Raw genomic sequence first — 16,608 nt, 5'->3', positions numbered from 1 at the left:
GTTAGTCAAATTTTTTATTTATTATTATTACTTTAACACCTCAGGTATGTTCAATGAACAACCCGTTTGTGCACTTTCTGATTTTTTTAAAGATTTTTTGCACTGTGATTTTGCACTGTCAGCTCTGTTTTTGAATAAAGGGTTGGAAATTAATGCTTTTTTGTTTTCATTTTTTATTTTTTTATATCAGATTCATCGATTAATCGGAAAAATAATCGACGGATTAATCGATTATTAAAATAATCGTTAGTTGCAGCCCTGAAATACCATTAAATATGAAGTGTCTGTGTAATATGTGGTCTTTTATTTATTTGTAGGGCTTGTTTTGTACGTTTTATGGAGGGTTTTGCTAATCCGGCCTTAACCCTTTAGAACCGGCTGTCGTCGCCGACACATACCAGCAAGCTGTATTCATTTTACCGTAACTCTTCAACCGTTTGCACTACTGTTGGGCAATTTGAATGGATTTGATAGACAACATGAACAGCACAGATACGAAGCGTGGCAGGTTAGAGTGTTTTGGATTGCATAAAATAATAAAAGAAACGAACGAATACATGGCGAATGAAGTGGTAGACAGCAGACGAGGGGATTGGGATGATTTTTAGTGAAACTTGGGAGGCGGATGGCCGTTACTCTTTCACGTATCTTAGCATGTGGTGTGTGCGTGTATGAAAAAAAGTGTCCTAAATGAAAACTGTGCAACCCAATGTCACAAAAAAAGACTGGTATATATGTATTATAGTATATTTTTTAACTTTAAAGTGTTAGTTTCTTTCGTTCAATGATTTTTCTCTTTTTTTTCCTAAATAAAAATCAGTAAATTTATTCTCGTTTATTTTTTATTTTTGTCTATTTAAATTCTATTTACAAACTCACCACACACAATAATGGTCAATAACTGTAATTTGTTGAAAGCTAATATTTTTCTGAAAAAGATGACACCTTGCACATGAAGTTAGCACATCATTTTAGAATTTTACAGTAAAAAAAATCTAAATGTGAGAAAAACACCTATTTTAGCTTTTAATTTACTATACAAATATGTCTTTAATAACGTTTGCATTATAAAGTTGATCCAAGAGGAGTTAAAAACCACCGGTTCATGGGTTAACTGAGATCCTAGCAGCAAACCATTGAAATTATGAAATGTTTTGAAACTGTTATAAGCCTCATTTACTGAAATCATGTGATTTTGTCAGTTTGATATGCACTCCAGACCACTGGTTTATAACGAAAGATTTGAAGCTTTACAGAAGCATTAGTTTCCAAAGCATCATCACTACAAACTAACTGCACAGACAGATTAGGATGTGTGCCAGACTCGTGCGTGTGACATACAGAAGAGCTAATTCACTTACATTACTTAAGTCACTCCTGCTGTGAGGTTAAGGTCAAGTATTTTAGGTTTATCTCACACACTGTCCTAACCCGGTGTAACACGTGTAAACTTCATTTTCTGTCCAAACTAAAACCAAACTGCAGCATGAAGCAACAATATAATCTATGTTTAATATACAGCTCTGAGTTGATGGATTTTAAACCAAATTTCACTTTAAAACAGAACAAAAAATTTGTAAAAAAATTAATTTTAGATTTTTTTAATCTATATTCAAATAAATGTATAAAACAAATTTATGTAAAAAAAAAAAAAAAAATGCATGACATTATTTTAGAAATATCTACATTTAAATAAATTTATAAAACATATTTAGGTCAAATTTAAAAAATATATATTATAAAAATAGGTGGGTTATTCATCATAATAAATCTCATTTTTAAACCATGCGATAAATCTCAAATCTGACTGTGTTGCAGCTGGTTAGGATAAAACTCAGATTAACATGGATTTAATGATTATCACATCGTGGCTGGGTAGGACACTGTTAAACACAGGCATGAAATGCCGAAGAAAATAAACTGTCTGAAGTGTGTATAACAATATTAAATATATGAAACGTGCTGTCCGCTAATGCTAAACCAAAGGTTACTCCTAAAAACACTAAACTAAAACACAAGCCAACTGCAATGGAACAAATGTTTCTATGGTCACCCTTTAATCTCTGAAGAAAACTTTGAGAAGTGCTTAAGACTGGAGGGAAAATACAATGCCCTTCTCATTGGACTAAGACTGGCTGCTAATCCATCACGAGCTTGACCCGGCTCGCCTGACGGGTTTTAAAGCTCATGCCAGCGCAGAGTTTAGCACTGAATTCCTCAGGCTCGAGATCAGCGAACACAAAAGGATTGTATCTGTTCTCACTTCACACTAAAGCTGCATTCCTGTCCACACTTCTCACACACTCTGACAAAGAAACTTGCGCGAGGATTTCACTGGGTTGTCTAATTTGGCGATAGTGAAACTGACGTCTTAGAACCGCTATGATGTAAAGTCCCTGTGTAAATGTGTATCTGGGATTGGGTGTGAGGATCATGAGTCTCAGTTTCAAACCTGCGTGATGTTCATGAGCGCTCGGGTCACAACGCTCACCCTTTTCTTCATCATCTTCACCCTTTGCTTCATCATCCTCACCCCACCAGGACGGCTGGCCGTAGAGCGGCGTGGGTCTCGACACGGGCGGGTCTGTGATCACACCAGGGAAGAGGAAGAGTTTGATGAAACCACTGACATTAATGCCAGAAGACACTTTACATTAATACAGTGGAACTGGTTACATTATTTGTTTTAAAAATAAATACATTTAAAAAACGATAAAAATAATGAATATTTTTAAAATAAATCTATTTAATACTAAACAAATAAATACACAGCTGACATAACCTTTTTAGAAATACAGAAAAATACAAAAAAAACTACAGTACATTAAAAAAAACTATAAGAAAAAAGTAAAAGTACAACAAAAAAAATGTAATACTAAAAAAAAAAAATACATAGGTGACTACCTATTTTAGAAATACAAAAAAAGTAAAATAATGTTATAAATATGTAAAAAAAAAAAAAAAAATAGGTGACTACTTATTTTAGAAATAAAGAAATAATTTAAAAAGACCATTTAAATGTTTATTAAATGTATAAATGTAGGTAAAAAATGTATTTACAAAATGTAAAAATTTTAAACAAAACTACATAAATTAAATAAATTGGTGACGACATCTTGGAAATACAGAAATAATAATAAAAATATTCAAATAAATGTATACAATTATTGATGATTAAAAGAATAAATTAATTTTTAAAAAGTCATACTTAAATAGGTGACTACTTATTTTAGAAATAAAGAAATAATAAAAAAATCTATATTTAAATATTTATAAAATATATTCATTTAGGTAAAAAAAAAGAAAAAAAAAAGAAAAACCTAAAACATTTGAACAAAAAAAAAAGGAAAAAAAAAAGAAAGAAACTCCTTCCACTGTTAAAGAAGAACCAAACTTGTTTTTAAACTCTATTCATGTCAGTGCCAGCAACACAACAGCTTATTTTCAAACCAAATGAAAAGGTTGGGAAACGTTCATGCACACATTCTGCATGTGTGGCCTGAAGCCTTCAGTGCAGCAACCGTAATTTAGCCAATAACACTGGCACATTCTGGACTCCACCCGACATCAGTAATCAAAGCCATCTTAACCGTCAGCTGCTGTCAGAGATAACCAGTCACGCTGGTTACATGTCGGATCATGGACACTGTTGATGTTAAATAGCTTCGCCCCGACAACAAAGGCAAAGATGGAACAGCAGGAAACAGGGAGCAGCCGAAAACGCAGGACTAGCTTTATTTGGAAAGTTGTGGTGACGCGTCACAGATGTTGACCCACTTTAGCTACTCGAGTTCGGGTGGAGATACTGTGTTGCACCCTTGTGTGAATGTCATTCAGAACCATGATTTGAGACTCGTATAAATGAAATGAGCATCTCCACACACACACTAACCCGACCCCTAAACCTACCCAACACACACACACTAACCCGACCCCTAAACCTACCCAACACACACACACTAACCCGACCCCTAAACCTACCCAACACACACACCCTAACCCTAAACCTACCCAACACACACACACTAACCCGACCCCTAAACCTACCCAACACACACACACTAACCTGACCCCTAAACCTACCCAACACACACACACTAACCCGACCCCTAAACCTACCCAACACACACACTAACCCGACCCCTAAACCTACCCAACACACACACACTAACCCGACCCCTAAACCTACCCAACACACACACACACTAACCCGACCCCTAAACCTACCCAACACACACACTAACCCGACCCCTAAACCTACCCAACACACACACACTAACCCGACCCCTAAACCTACCCAACACACACACACTAACCCGACCCCTAAACCTACCCAACACACACACCCTAACCCTAACCCTAAACCTACCCAACACACACACACTAACCCGACCCCTAAACCTACCCAAGACACACACACACACACACACACACACACACTAACCTGACCCCTAAACCTACCCAACACACACACACACTAACCCGACCCCTAAACCTACCCAACACACACACACACACACACACACACACACACACACACACACACACACACACACTAACCTGACCCCTAAACCTACCCAACACACACTAACCCGACCCCTAAACCTACCCAACACACACACACACTAACCCGACCCCTAAACCTACCCAACACACACACACACACACACTAACCCGACCCCTAAACCTACCCAACACACACACACACACACACACACACACACACACACACTAACCTGACCCCTAAACCTATCCAACACACACACCCGACCCCTAACCGCACACACTAACCTGACCCCTAAACCTACCCAACACACACACACACACTAACCCAACCCCTAAACCTACCCAACACACACACTAACCCGACCCCTAAACCTACCCAACACACACACCCTAACCCGACCCCTAAACCTACCCAACACACACACACTAACCCGACCCCTAAACCTACCCAACACACACACCCTAACCCTAACCCTACCCAACACACACACACTAACCTGACCCCTAAACCTACCCAACACACACCCGACCCCTAACCGCACACACTAACCTGACCCCTAAACCTACCCAACACACACACCCTAACCCTAACCCTAAACCTACCCAACACACACACCCTAACCCTAAACCTACCCAACACACACACACTAACCCGACCCCTAAACCTACCCAACACACACACACACACACACACACACACACACACACACTAACCTGACCCCTAAACCTACCCAACACACACACCCGACCCCTAACCGCACACACTAACCTGACCCCTAAACCTACCCAACACACACACACACTAACCCAACCCCTAAACCTACCCAACACACACACACACTAACCCGACCCCTAAACCTACCCAACACACACACACACACACACTAACCCGACCCCTAAACCTACTCAACACACACACACACTAACCCGACTCCTAAACCTACCCCCCACACACACACTAACCTGACCCCTAAACCTACCCAACACACACACACACACTAACCCAACACACACACGCACACACTAACCTGACCCCTAAACCTACCCAACACACACACACACACACACACTAACCCGACCCATAAACCTACCCAACACAAATACACACTACTCCAACCCCTAAACCTACCCCCCACACACACACTAACCTGACCCCTAAACCTACCCAACACACACACTAACCCAACCCCTAAACCTACCCAACACACACACGCACACACTAACCCGACCCCTAAACCTACCCAACACACACACTAACCCGACCCCTAAACCTACCCAACACACACACACACACACTAACCCAACCCGTAAACCTACCCAACACACACACACGCACACACTAACCCGACCCCTAAACCTACCCAACACACACACACTAACCCGACCCCTAAACCTACCCAACACACAGACACACACTAACCTGACCCCTAAACCTACCCAACACACACACACTAACCCGACCCCTAAACCTACCCAACAGACACACACTAACCCGACCCCTAAACCTACCCAACACACACACCCTAACCCTAACCCTAAACCTACCCAACACACACACTAACCCGACCCCTAAACCTACCCAACACACACACTAACCCGACCCCTAAACCTACCCAACAGACACACACTAACCCTAACCCTAAACCTACACAACACACACACTAACCCGACCCCTAAACCTACCCAACACACACACTAACCCGATCCGTAAACCTACCCAACACACATACACACTAACCCAACCCCTAAACCTACCCAACACACACACTAACCCGATCCGTAAACCTACCCAACACACACACACTAACCCGACCCCTAAACCTACCCAACAGACACACACTAACCCGACCCCTAAACCTACCCAACACACACACACTAACCCGACCCCTAAACCTACCCAACAGACACACACTAACCCGACCCCTAAACCTACCCAACACACACACCCTAACCCTAACCCTAAACCTACCCAACACACACACTAACCCGACCCCTAAACCTACCCAACACACACACTAACCCGACCCCTAAACCTACCCAACAGACACACACTAACCCTAACCCTAAACCTACACAACACACACACTAACCCGACCCCTAAACCTACCCAACACACACACTAACCCGATCCGTAAACCTACCCAACACACATACACACTAACCCAACCCCTAAACCTACCCAACACACACACACACACACACCTTAATTTTAGTTAATGTTAATATACATATACATTATCAAAATTAGGGCTGTCGATTTAACAGCATTTAAATTAATCGGCATATCACGCAATTAATTAGATGAAAAATGTGAATCACTTGACAGCCATAATTCAAATCAACAGTTGTATCTGTAGGGTCCTATGAAATCCGTTTTTATTTTTTCCCCAAAAATATAGATATTTTTAATATTATGGCTTAATTTGGCAGCCGGTACTGTATATATTAGGCTACTGTCACTTTAAGACCTGACGCACAGATCCAATATACTGGCACACATGCGTTTCTTTCTCAACTGTTTATGTTAAAACATAAAACATAACATTTTTCTGTTTTTCTTCAAAATATCTTTTTGGTCAAAAGAAGGAAGAACTTCATGCAAGTTTAACAACAATTTTTTTTTAAATCATTTTTGGGTGTACTATCCCTTTAAGAAGGATCAACCCAAACTGAGTGCAACATTATCTGACTCAAACGTAACTCTTTTTGTTTGGGACTGAGCTAAGAGCTGCTTATTGGGAACAGAACTAGGAAAAAAGTGATTAAACATGATTCAATCCCATGAGTCAGTTGGGCAGGACCAGGTCAGAAAGCACAGGACAGAAACTCTCTCATGAAGTCCTTATGAGAACGAGCTTTTACTGTCGTCCATCTAAACACCCATGCGCTTTAATGCATAACAAAATGTATTTATATAAAGAACATGCACTGTTTAATTCTTTATTTAGCTGCATTTATCTACTAAACTTTTTTTGTTAGCTGAACCACTTTGTCCTAAAATATTTACTTGAGGTTTTTAAGATAATTTAACCACACATTCGCATGTTCACGGTTCTCTGATGTTGGTTTATGGTCACATGACATGCAGGTTTAGCAAGCATTTTATTTAGATTTTCAAATTAAAATGATGTCTCTTCTGGTTTTATTTTCCACATAATTATTTGCTTTTCATCCACTCAGTGAACAAAGAAACCGCTGTATGCCATGTTGTCCATCTGATCTGCTTTTCGGGGGAAATTCACATCATCTACAAACACAGCGAACGCTTCCAGAGCTCGTTTTCACTGGATGATTCAGGTCTTCCAGTTCGCTCAGCCGTGAAACCACTCATTTTCCCATGAGCAACACCATCCCTCTTTAAGAGCACTAAGCAAATGTCTCTGTGAGTGTGACAAATTCACATTTCTCTATATTGATGCTTTAATAGTGAGTGTTGGGGGTTTGATCACATATATAACCCTCAGTATGAACATTAGCATTAGTGATGCCTGATGTGTGAAGCACACAAGTCCAAACAGACTCAGTGAGAGCTGACGTTAGTTTAACAGGGTTTAACAGTAACGGTACATGTTTAGCCGATGTGAAACAGATTAATCGAGTCCCTGTGTCTGGATTCTTCAAGATAAAGAGAATGTCTTATGACACTGATGATGGGTATGTTAAACACGAGTTAATGAAAGGGCATTAAAAGCCTTTTAAATCACTCACACCCCGCAATATTCAAACTAGACTCACACTTCCTGAAGGAAACCGTAGTGATTGTAAGGGAAGTATGCAAATATCACAATGACATCATCGTGTTGGTTAGATTCGGAATGCTGAACATTCCATCAAGTTCCGTTTCGGGAGTTAAAAACTCCATTCATTCTCTATCCATAGGGAAATTTATCTTTAATGATAACTTAGTCACAGCAAGTCTGTCTTTAAATGTTTCTGAGTTACGAGGTTGTTATTCCATTGTGTTTGTTTCTGTTAAAGCCGTCAGCACGCATTATTTCGGCTTATTTTTAAAATGTTTAACTGTGGAATTCCTGGTGAAAAGCTACATTACCCTAGCCTGATGTCGTCATACTCAGACTCTAGTCACCATGTGAGTCTGAATCTGCTCCATTGGGCTGTGATTATGGGGCGTTTCAACCGAACCAGGAAAGAAAATGCCTCTGGACTTGATTGGATCGACAAATGGCTTGATCGCGCTTCTCTGTTCCTCTTTTAAAATGAATGCGCCGTCTACATCTTCTATAACAGACACGATGGCTGAATCTACACATCTCAGTTCTCCAGCGGCGGCCATCTTTGTTGTAAACGAACTCAACCCAAGCGCTCTTTGGCGACGTGATGATTACGTTACGGTTGATCATCTGTCCATCATCGTATAAAGCCCGCCCTGACAATCTGATTGGTCCGAACAGCTTTGGTTCGGGCATACTTGCTTCACAACGGATCAAGTCCAGACCGAACTTCCCATCCTCAAATGTTGTGGGCGGGGCTAAGCTCGGCTGGCATCCAGGCTAACATTACCCATGATGCTGTACAGAATCAGCGAGTCGAAAAAAGCAACACGTGCCAGAAGACCTCTTTAGCTCCGCCTATAATCCGCCTGTAATCGAGTTGATCTCGCTACACTTTCAAAATCACAAGTGTTTGGTGTATATTAGGGCTGGGTATTGACACAAATTTCACAATTCAATTCGATTTCGATTCACAAGCTTGCAATTCGATTCGATTTCGATTCAATATAGATTATTTTGGATATCAGGTGCAATACATGGCAAATTTTCTCAAGGAAAACAAATCTCTTAACTAATGCTGTACACTATGGGAGTCAGTTGTAGCCTATAGGCTTCATTAGCCTACTATATTGAATGTAAAAATTAACTGATTTGTAGCTATACAAACACTTAAATTACACTTATTTATTTTTATAATAATAAAGTTATATGAAATATAAACATTTAAATGGTGGCTGTCATAAAAACTTGCCAGATTTATTCAAACATGCATTAAATATCGAAGAACATAAAAAATTATAATGAATATGTAATATGGTGCATATATTTAGCAAAATGCTCCTCTTTAGAGTTAATTTTTCTAGCTGACTAACGAGTTTATGGTCACATATGGTTTTTCTGAGGTAAATGTGACGTTACATGACATTGTTTGCAAGTTGTTTTACTGACGTCTTTCCACGGTTGAAACACTGATTGAGCGATTCCATGTGACATGATACGGATTTCGATAAGTTGTACTCTGTCTTTTAACACACTTTCAGACATTCATTCATGTTTATTTCGCGCTGTAACTGGTATTATTAAGGCGGAAGAGGAGATCATGTGCGCACCACGCTGCTGCTTCTCTTGAGCTGAGCCAGAGCGATCTCACGCCACAGCGCCAAAACGCTATTTATGTTTTTGAATTTCGTTAGAAAATGGACGTACTTAGAAATCTGAGACTTTATTTAGTATCAATAGTAACAAAGCACAAAGATTATTGTGATTTATTGGATGGGATGCGCGCTACAATCTTCCATTCATTCATCAAATGAAAACAGGATTGACTAATCGATTCTTGAGATTTAAGAATCGATATCGGTTCGTAAAAATGAGAATCGATTAAAGGTTCTCTAAGCGATCCTGGGTGACGTCACTTCTTGTTGACGTTCGAACTATTGTCAAACAAAACGGAGGCTAGCTAGACCCTCCCTCCTCCTCATCCGCACACTAACCCCCCAAACCACACCCCCAAACCCTTCTTGTCGGTCATTGGCTGGAACAGTTTGTTATGTTTTGGGGAGCGGGTCGCTGCAGTTTGTTTTTGGTGCTGTTTGTGAAGCATGGGCTGTCTACAGAGATCGCGTTTCTTTACAGTGTGTTCAGGGGACAGGCAGCCAGCGGATAGTGAGGAGATGTTTGCTGTATGTGACAAAAAATGTTTTGGCCTAAAAAACACATGACATCGCTTAGAGCACCTTTAATATCGAGAAATCGATAATTTTTACCCAGCCCTAGTGTATATATATATATGAAAATCATATATGTGACCCTGGACCACAAAACCAGTCACATGGCTCAATTTTTAGAAATTTTGAGATTTATACATCAAAGCTGAATAAATACGTTTTCTGTTGATGTATGGTTTGTTAGGATAGGACAATATTTGGCCGAGATAAAACTATTGAAGATCTGGAATCTGTTGTGCATTTATGTTCGCGATTGGGCTGCATCCACTCACAAAAATAAATGTTTTATACATTTACAGTAGGAAATTTACAAAATATCTTCATGGAACATGATCTTTCCTTAATATCCTAAAGATTGGCTTTTGCCACAAATAAACCCGTGCGACTTATGACTGGTTTTGTTATCCAGGGTCACATATATACACACAGTACACATATATATAGGATTTTCTTAAGTCTTAAAAAGACGTGACACACCTACGACTGAAATTATCTATAAAGCAAAGTTTGTGCAAAAACAAATAGATTCAGTAGTTTACTATGCAAGCAATACAGTGCAGAAATATGACATTTCAGCTAGGGCTGGTCCGAACACCATTTGTTGAGCTTCGGTAGTAACGAACATCGAATATTCGAAGCTTCGGAATCTCTATATATCTGTCTGTCCGTTTGCATTTTAAATATTTCGAGAACCGTTCATCCAAACGACTTCACAAGGAGTGCAGTGTCGTATTTGGTGCAATATAGACAGGCGAGACGCGACACGTTCAGAATTAATAAAGTTTTAATAAACTACAGAACAGTGCAAGAGAGAAGCGCGTGCCTCACGCGAGCAGGGCTTATGTTCCGAGAATGGACACTGCATATAAAACACACACACACACACAGGTCTTTTAACTTAAGCAATATTTTTAATAAGGTATAGTCTTATAATATTCTCACTGACAAAGTCGAGTAGTTTTAAATAAAACAAAAACGAAATTTAAATAAATAAAAACGAAATTTAAATAAAGACAAACGAAAAATAAATGAACGAACTGTAATAGCCTAAATAAAGAACACGGTAGCAATCACAATTTCAATAACAACATCACAAATTTATATTAAGATTTCGCAGTAGATTAATTAAGATTGATAATAACGGGTAGGATAATACATTTTGTTTCTATTATTCTATTTTCCACAATGTCAAAGCAACGCAGCTTAACCCAAAACAAGCTGAGGCACTTCTGTCCACACACACTCCGCTGTTCTGCGCTCTAGCCAGAGGATACTCCCGTTGCAGGAACACGTTTAGTAGTCCAAGAAGAAGCAAATATATTTATTAAGTAGCTATAACGAAGTTATATGTTAAGTATTATATTTCACCAGATTTTATAGTGTAAAACATATTCAAGCGCGAATGAGAACCGTTTCGAGGGGGTTGCCAGGTGTGCAAAAAAAAAAATAAAAAATATTCGAATGTCACATTTTCAAATCGAATACCAACCCACCGAACGAATATTCGAATATTTGGGTCCAGCCCTAATTTCAGCTGTGGCTCAAAGTCAGGAAGGTCAGCATGGCGTGGAAATACTAGCTAAAAATGTACCTTTTTCTAAAAGAAATAGGTGATAAATTCACAAGGCAAATCTTTGAACAAAAAAGTTAGTCAACATGAAACAACGTTCAATGGCCACATTTCCAAATAAAACAGGACATTCTAGAAGGTAAAAAGTAGGAATTGATTTTATCAATCAGAAATTCTTGAAAAAGATCGTTTGAGAGGAAGAGAATTTTCATTATATAGTAATGTCACTGATGAATCATTCACAATAAGACCAGAAACATGAATTTAAAAGGTGAAGCGAGTTCCTCGTGTGTTTCAGAAGTACCTGTGATGTTCTTCCGCTCGGCTTTCTCTGATTTGAGGCGTAATGAGTCTCTCTGTTTCTCCTCTGTCCTGATGTGCTTCTTGGTTTCCGGCATCTCTTGACCAAACTGAAGCTGGCTGGTGTATTTTTCATGCTGGAATCCAGAGAATATATAAATTACATGAGCATATCTCAACACACACACTCTGAAAATACAGCATTTCTTCATTTTAGTTCATGCTCATTTATAAATACAAGGGCTGTCGATTTAACAGCATTTTAATAAATCGGCATATCACGTAATTAATTAGATTTAAAATTTGAATCACTTGACAGCCATTAAATTCAAAAGTTGTATCTGTAGGGCAATATGAAATCAAGTTTTATTTTTTCAAAATGCATTCTTTTCCGTTAAAATTTTTCTGGACTGCATTCTTTTCCGTTTTAATTTTTTAATTATAGTTAAATTACATTTTTAGTAATCAAAAAGCATGTCTAATTACTTGGAATCATGAAACTTATACAATTTAACAAAAATGTATTAAAGTTTAGAAAAATTACATGTTTAGGGACCTATGAACTATGAAATATGTGGGGGGGGGGTTTATTTAATTATTTTTTTTATTCCATGTTTACCAAATTCTGTGTTTTCTGGATTCCATTTTAATGGTTTAATAAAATGTTTAGAATTAAAAACCATGTCTAATTAATTAAATACATGAAAAAATCATTTCTATGAAAAGTTTTTTCCCCACAAATTCTGTGTTGTGTATTTTCTGGTGATTAAATGAAGGCATTAAAACATTAATTTAATGTATCGTTTAATCACTGATAATTGTTAACTGTTAATTTTATTGAACATGAGGTAACATGAACTAATAATAAACAGTTGTATTTTTATTACATATCGCAACCAAAGATTAATAAACACTGTACCAAATGTATTACTCGTTGTTAGTTAACGCTTTAACTCCAGAAAACTTTCATTCACTTCATTCAATGCTACATTTTTCTAGATGTCAATCATTTGTTAACAAAAGTATTCATTACTTCTATGAGCTCGACGTTTCTGCCTTAAACTACATTGTTTAAATTAATAAATTTTAAGCTAACTGTGATTTTGTACATGTACATTTCTGTAATTCATAACTTAGACAGTTTCCTCTGATGACAGATCAAAATTGTAATGTGGATTTTCTGTAAAGCTGCTTTGAAATGATGTGTATTGTGGAAAGCGCTATACAAATAAATGTGAATTGAATTCAGTATGCCATAAATGGCATGTAGACATTACACTGAAAATAAGCCCGAACAGTCAAGTCACCTTTATGTCTATTAGGGCTGTCACTTTTGTGAAAAAATCCTGTTTGATTTTTGAGTCATAAGTGTTCATTGAATTGATTGTAAAGTCGATTTTCCATCTAAAGACGTGTCCATTTTCAACACCAAATATAGGCAAATCCACGGACACCTAACAGGCATTAGGACGAGCGTAAAGAGGGCGCTTGAGACGCACAAGTCAGCAATATTCCTGATGATTTATTGGCGTGAAGTTTCAGCACAATGACAAACAGGAGCGCAACATTCAGGGATGGAGATTAACACCCTCGACTCGCCAAATGCGGGTAAAAATGAACTGTGGCGGGAAACGCTGTCGAATCACGAGCCAATCTGGCGTGTTTCTGTGTTTACTCACTTTGCTGGGGAAGTTCGTGTAAGACAAATCTGCGCGGATTTAGCCCAAATACGCAACTCGTGATCCTCATGATATATTAAATACAGCGTATTGCAGAATCTGCTCATTTCTGGCTTACTTGAACACACACACACACGTCACTGCGCAACAAATAACAGCGCGCTTGTTCACTTGCATTGAAGTAAAAGCGAATATTAAAGCATTTGGTTAACAGAAACGACATTGTTATTTTCCAGCATCCTACATGTTCTGTGTGCTGGATTGATCTGTCCACCTAACACACATTTTTGGTAAAAAATATGTTTTTTTAAAAAGGCCGTTAAAATCGATTCCCTATTTTCGTTTTCGATACTTGTGTTGGTTGGTCCGATTGATTGCGCAATCGATATTCGACTGTAAAGTGACAGCCCTAATGTCTATAGCGCTTTATACAATAATAGAATATTCCTATTTCCTATAAATGTGCAGGAATGGAGAGATTAACTCAAATCTACCTTGAGGGCTTCCTCGGGCACTTTGTGTTGGCTTCTCTCCAGGATGTATATGTGTGAATGTGTGAACAATCAAGAAACAAACAAGCCATCCCATAATGATCATAGAGAAAGGACACAACAGCGGGACAAAACTCTCGCGGCATCATTTCTATCGAGCTGAGCCGAGCACTGTCCTGAACAAACCCGTCCCATAAACAAGAAAGCTGCTTTCTGCTCATTATCAGAAGGCATTTCTGCAAGTTATTCTTTCTCATCGCACAAAATCAAAAGCCCTGAGTCAAACCACAACCCGTTTTATTCCGGTCTGCGTTTGAGGAAGGATATCATATCCGAAGCGGATGACATCAGATAACTTCAGGGTGATGTACGTCTGGTCAGGGATGCGAAGGTCATTCACGAAGGTCTGACGAGACAAAAACACACTGATGTAAAAGCATGACTACACACACATTCTTCAATGTACATTTTTATTAAAACTCAATAGTGAAAGTCTTTCAGCGTGTGTATTTATTTATTTAACTTAAATTAAATTCATTTTCAAATTAGGCCCATCAAGATCATGAATTTTTGTGCTGACGATTAATTGTCATAGAAATAATTGTGATTTAATTCTGTTTGGTTTATGTCACTTACACTGTAAGCCTCATACATTATTTTTTAACTTTAAATCGAATAAAACAATAAAAATTATAATACAATAGACCCACATAATCTACTTTAATTCTGTGAAAATTATATAAGCACTATAATAAAGCTATATACACAATACATATATATATAATAATATAGTATAATATATGCAGTGTGATTAAACCCACAAAACTTCATTTTCGTAAGATTATATTATATTATGAAATGAAGGTTTGTAGGTTTAATCAAACATAATTTTCAGACTGCAATGCATATAATGTAATATAATATAATGAATGCAGTCTGAAAATTATGTATATAATATAAACTATATAAATAATATAATGTAATTATAATAAAGCTATAAACACAATACAACACATTAATATAGCCTAATATAATATAATATAATGCAGTGTGATTAAACCTTTTACTATTTTTATGTACTTTACAAAAGTTTTTTTATATGCTTTGCCAAATTGTGATTGAAATTTTCAATGCACAATTATTGCGGTTATCTCAAATAATTCTGATTAGTAAAAAAAAAAAAACACACTATTAGACGATTAATCAATAAATGTAAAAATGGTAGTTTGTAAATCCCACCATTTGACGAAACTGCATTAAAAATCTTAACCAGCCCTATTAAAAATCCATATTTGTGTTGGTTATTAATATGAGTGAGCTCACCCCGTTGAGGCTGCCCAGGTCTTTGACCAGGTGCTCGTCTGTGGACACGTCGTAGTTGAGCACCGCGTGTTGCTTGTCCACACTGCGAGACTGCCAAGGTGCAAAGAACAGAAAGCAGATTAACAACATGACCTTATCATGAAGTAAACGTAATGTAAACGCTACAAAGGGCCAGAAAACAACCTTTAGTGTTAAAACGTCTGCGGATGCGTTTACACAGTGGGACCAGAAGAACAACAGAGCCGCGGCCGCACAATCAGTCTCATGAAAATCCTATCAGATAAACATTCAGATGTGGCCACAGGAAGCACAATTACCCAGCATTATCAGAGTCAGTGCTCATACATCAGAGCAGATCTGCCCACACTCGTTTACTGCCTCATTAGCGAGATGATGTCATCGTCCAGAGACGCACAGAGACTTCATTATACAGTGTGTTGCTCTGCTCCGCTTGTTGAATCTAACCGAGGCTCATTTACGAGCATCTGAAGATTTATCTATGATGCATTTGACTTTTCGGTCACTTTTTACATGCATAATAAACATGCATATACATCATAAATATATTTGAATACGATATGAATTTTAAATATGAATATGAATACGAGTTAAAGTAAAAAAAAAATGTATATACACAGTATATACTATATTTATTTTTTACTTTAAATCGTATTCAACAATAAAAATTATAATAAAATAGATCCACATGATTTACTTTAATACTGTGAAAATGATATAATATATCATACATAATAAAAATGTATATAATATAAAGTAAAC

At 37.8% G+C, this 16,608-nt stretch overlaps 1 protein-coding gene across 4 annotated transcripts in view; it reads right to left on the bottom strand.

Moving 5' to 3' along the window:
- The window catches only part of cep170ba (centrosomal protein 170Ba), a 59,102-nt gene that overhangs the window by 29,643 nt on the left and 12,851 nt on the right, over positions 1-16,608 (bottom strand). For all 4 annotated transcript variants that reach the window (XM_056251580.1, XM_056251578.1, XM_056251581.1 and 1 more), the window contains exons 3-7: positions 15,829-15,918; positions 14,833-14,911; positions 14,509-14,567; positions 12,340-12,472; positions 2,453-2,584 (exon numbers count right to left, since the gene is read on the bottom strand). In XM_056251580.1, coding sequence (XP_056107555.1) covers positions 2,453-2,584; positions 12,340-12,472; positions 14,509-14,567; positions 14,833-14,911; positions 15,829-15,918 — 493 coding nt within the window. The remainder of the gene's footprint in view (positions 1-2,452; positions 2,585-12,339; positions 12,473-14,508; positions 14,568-14,832; positions 14,912-15,828; positions 15,919-16,608) is intronic.

The sequence above is a fragment of the Rhinichthys klamathensis genome, unplaced genomic scaffold (assembly GCF_029890125.1).
Source record: "Rhinichthys klamathensis goyatoka isolate OS25496 unplaced genomic scaffold, OSU_Roscu_1.1 h1tg000085l_1, whole genome shotgun sequence".
Lineage (NCBI taxonomy): Eukaryota > Metazoa > Chordata > Actinopteri > Cypriniformes > Leuciscidae > Rhinichthys > Rhinichthys klamathensis.
The sequence above is the reverse complement of the archived record's forward strand: the minus strand, read 5'-3'. Positions and strand labels throughout refer to the sequence as shown.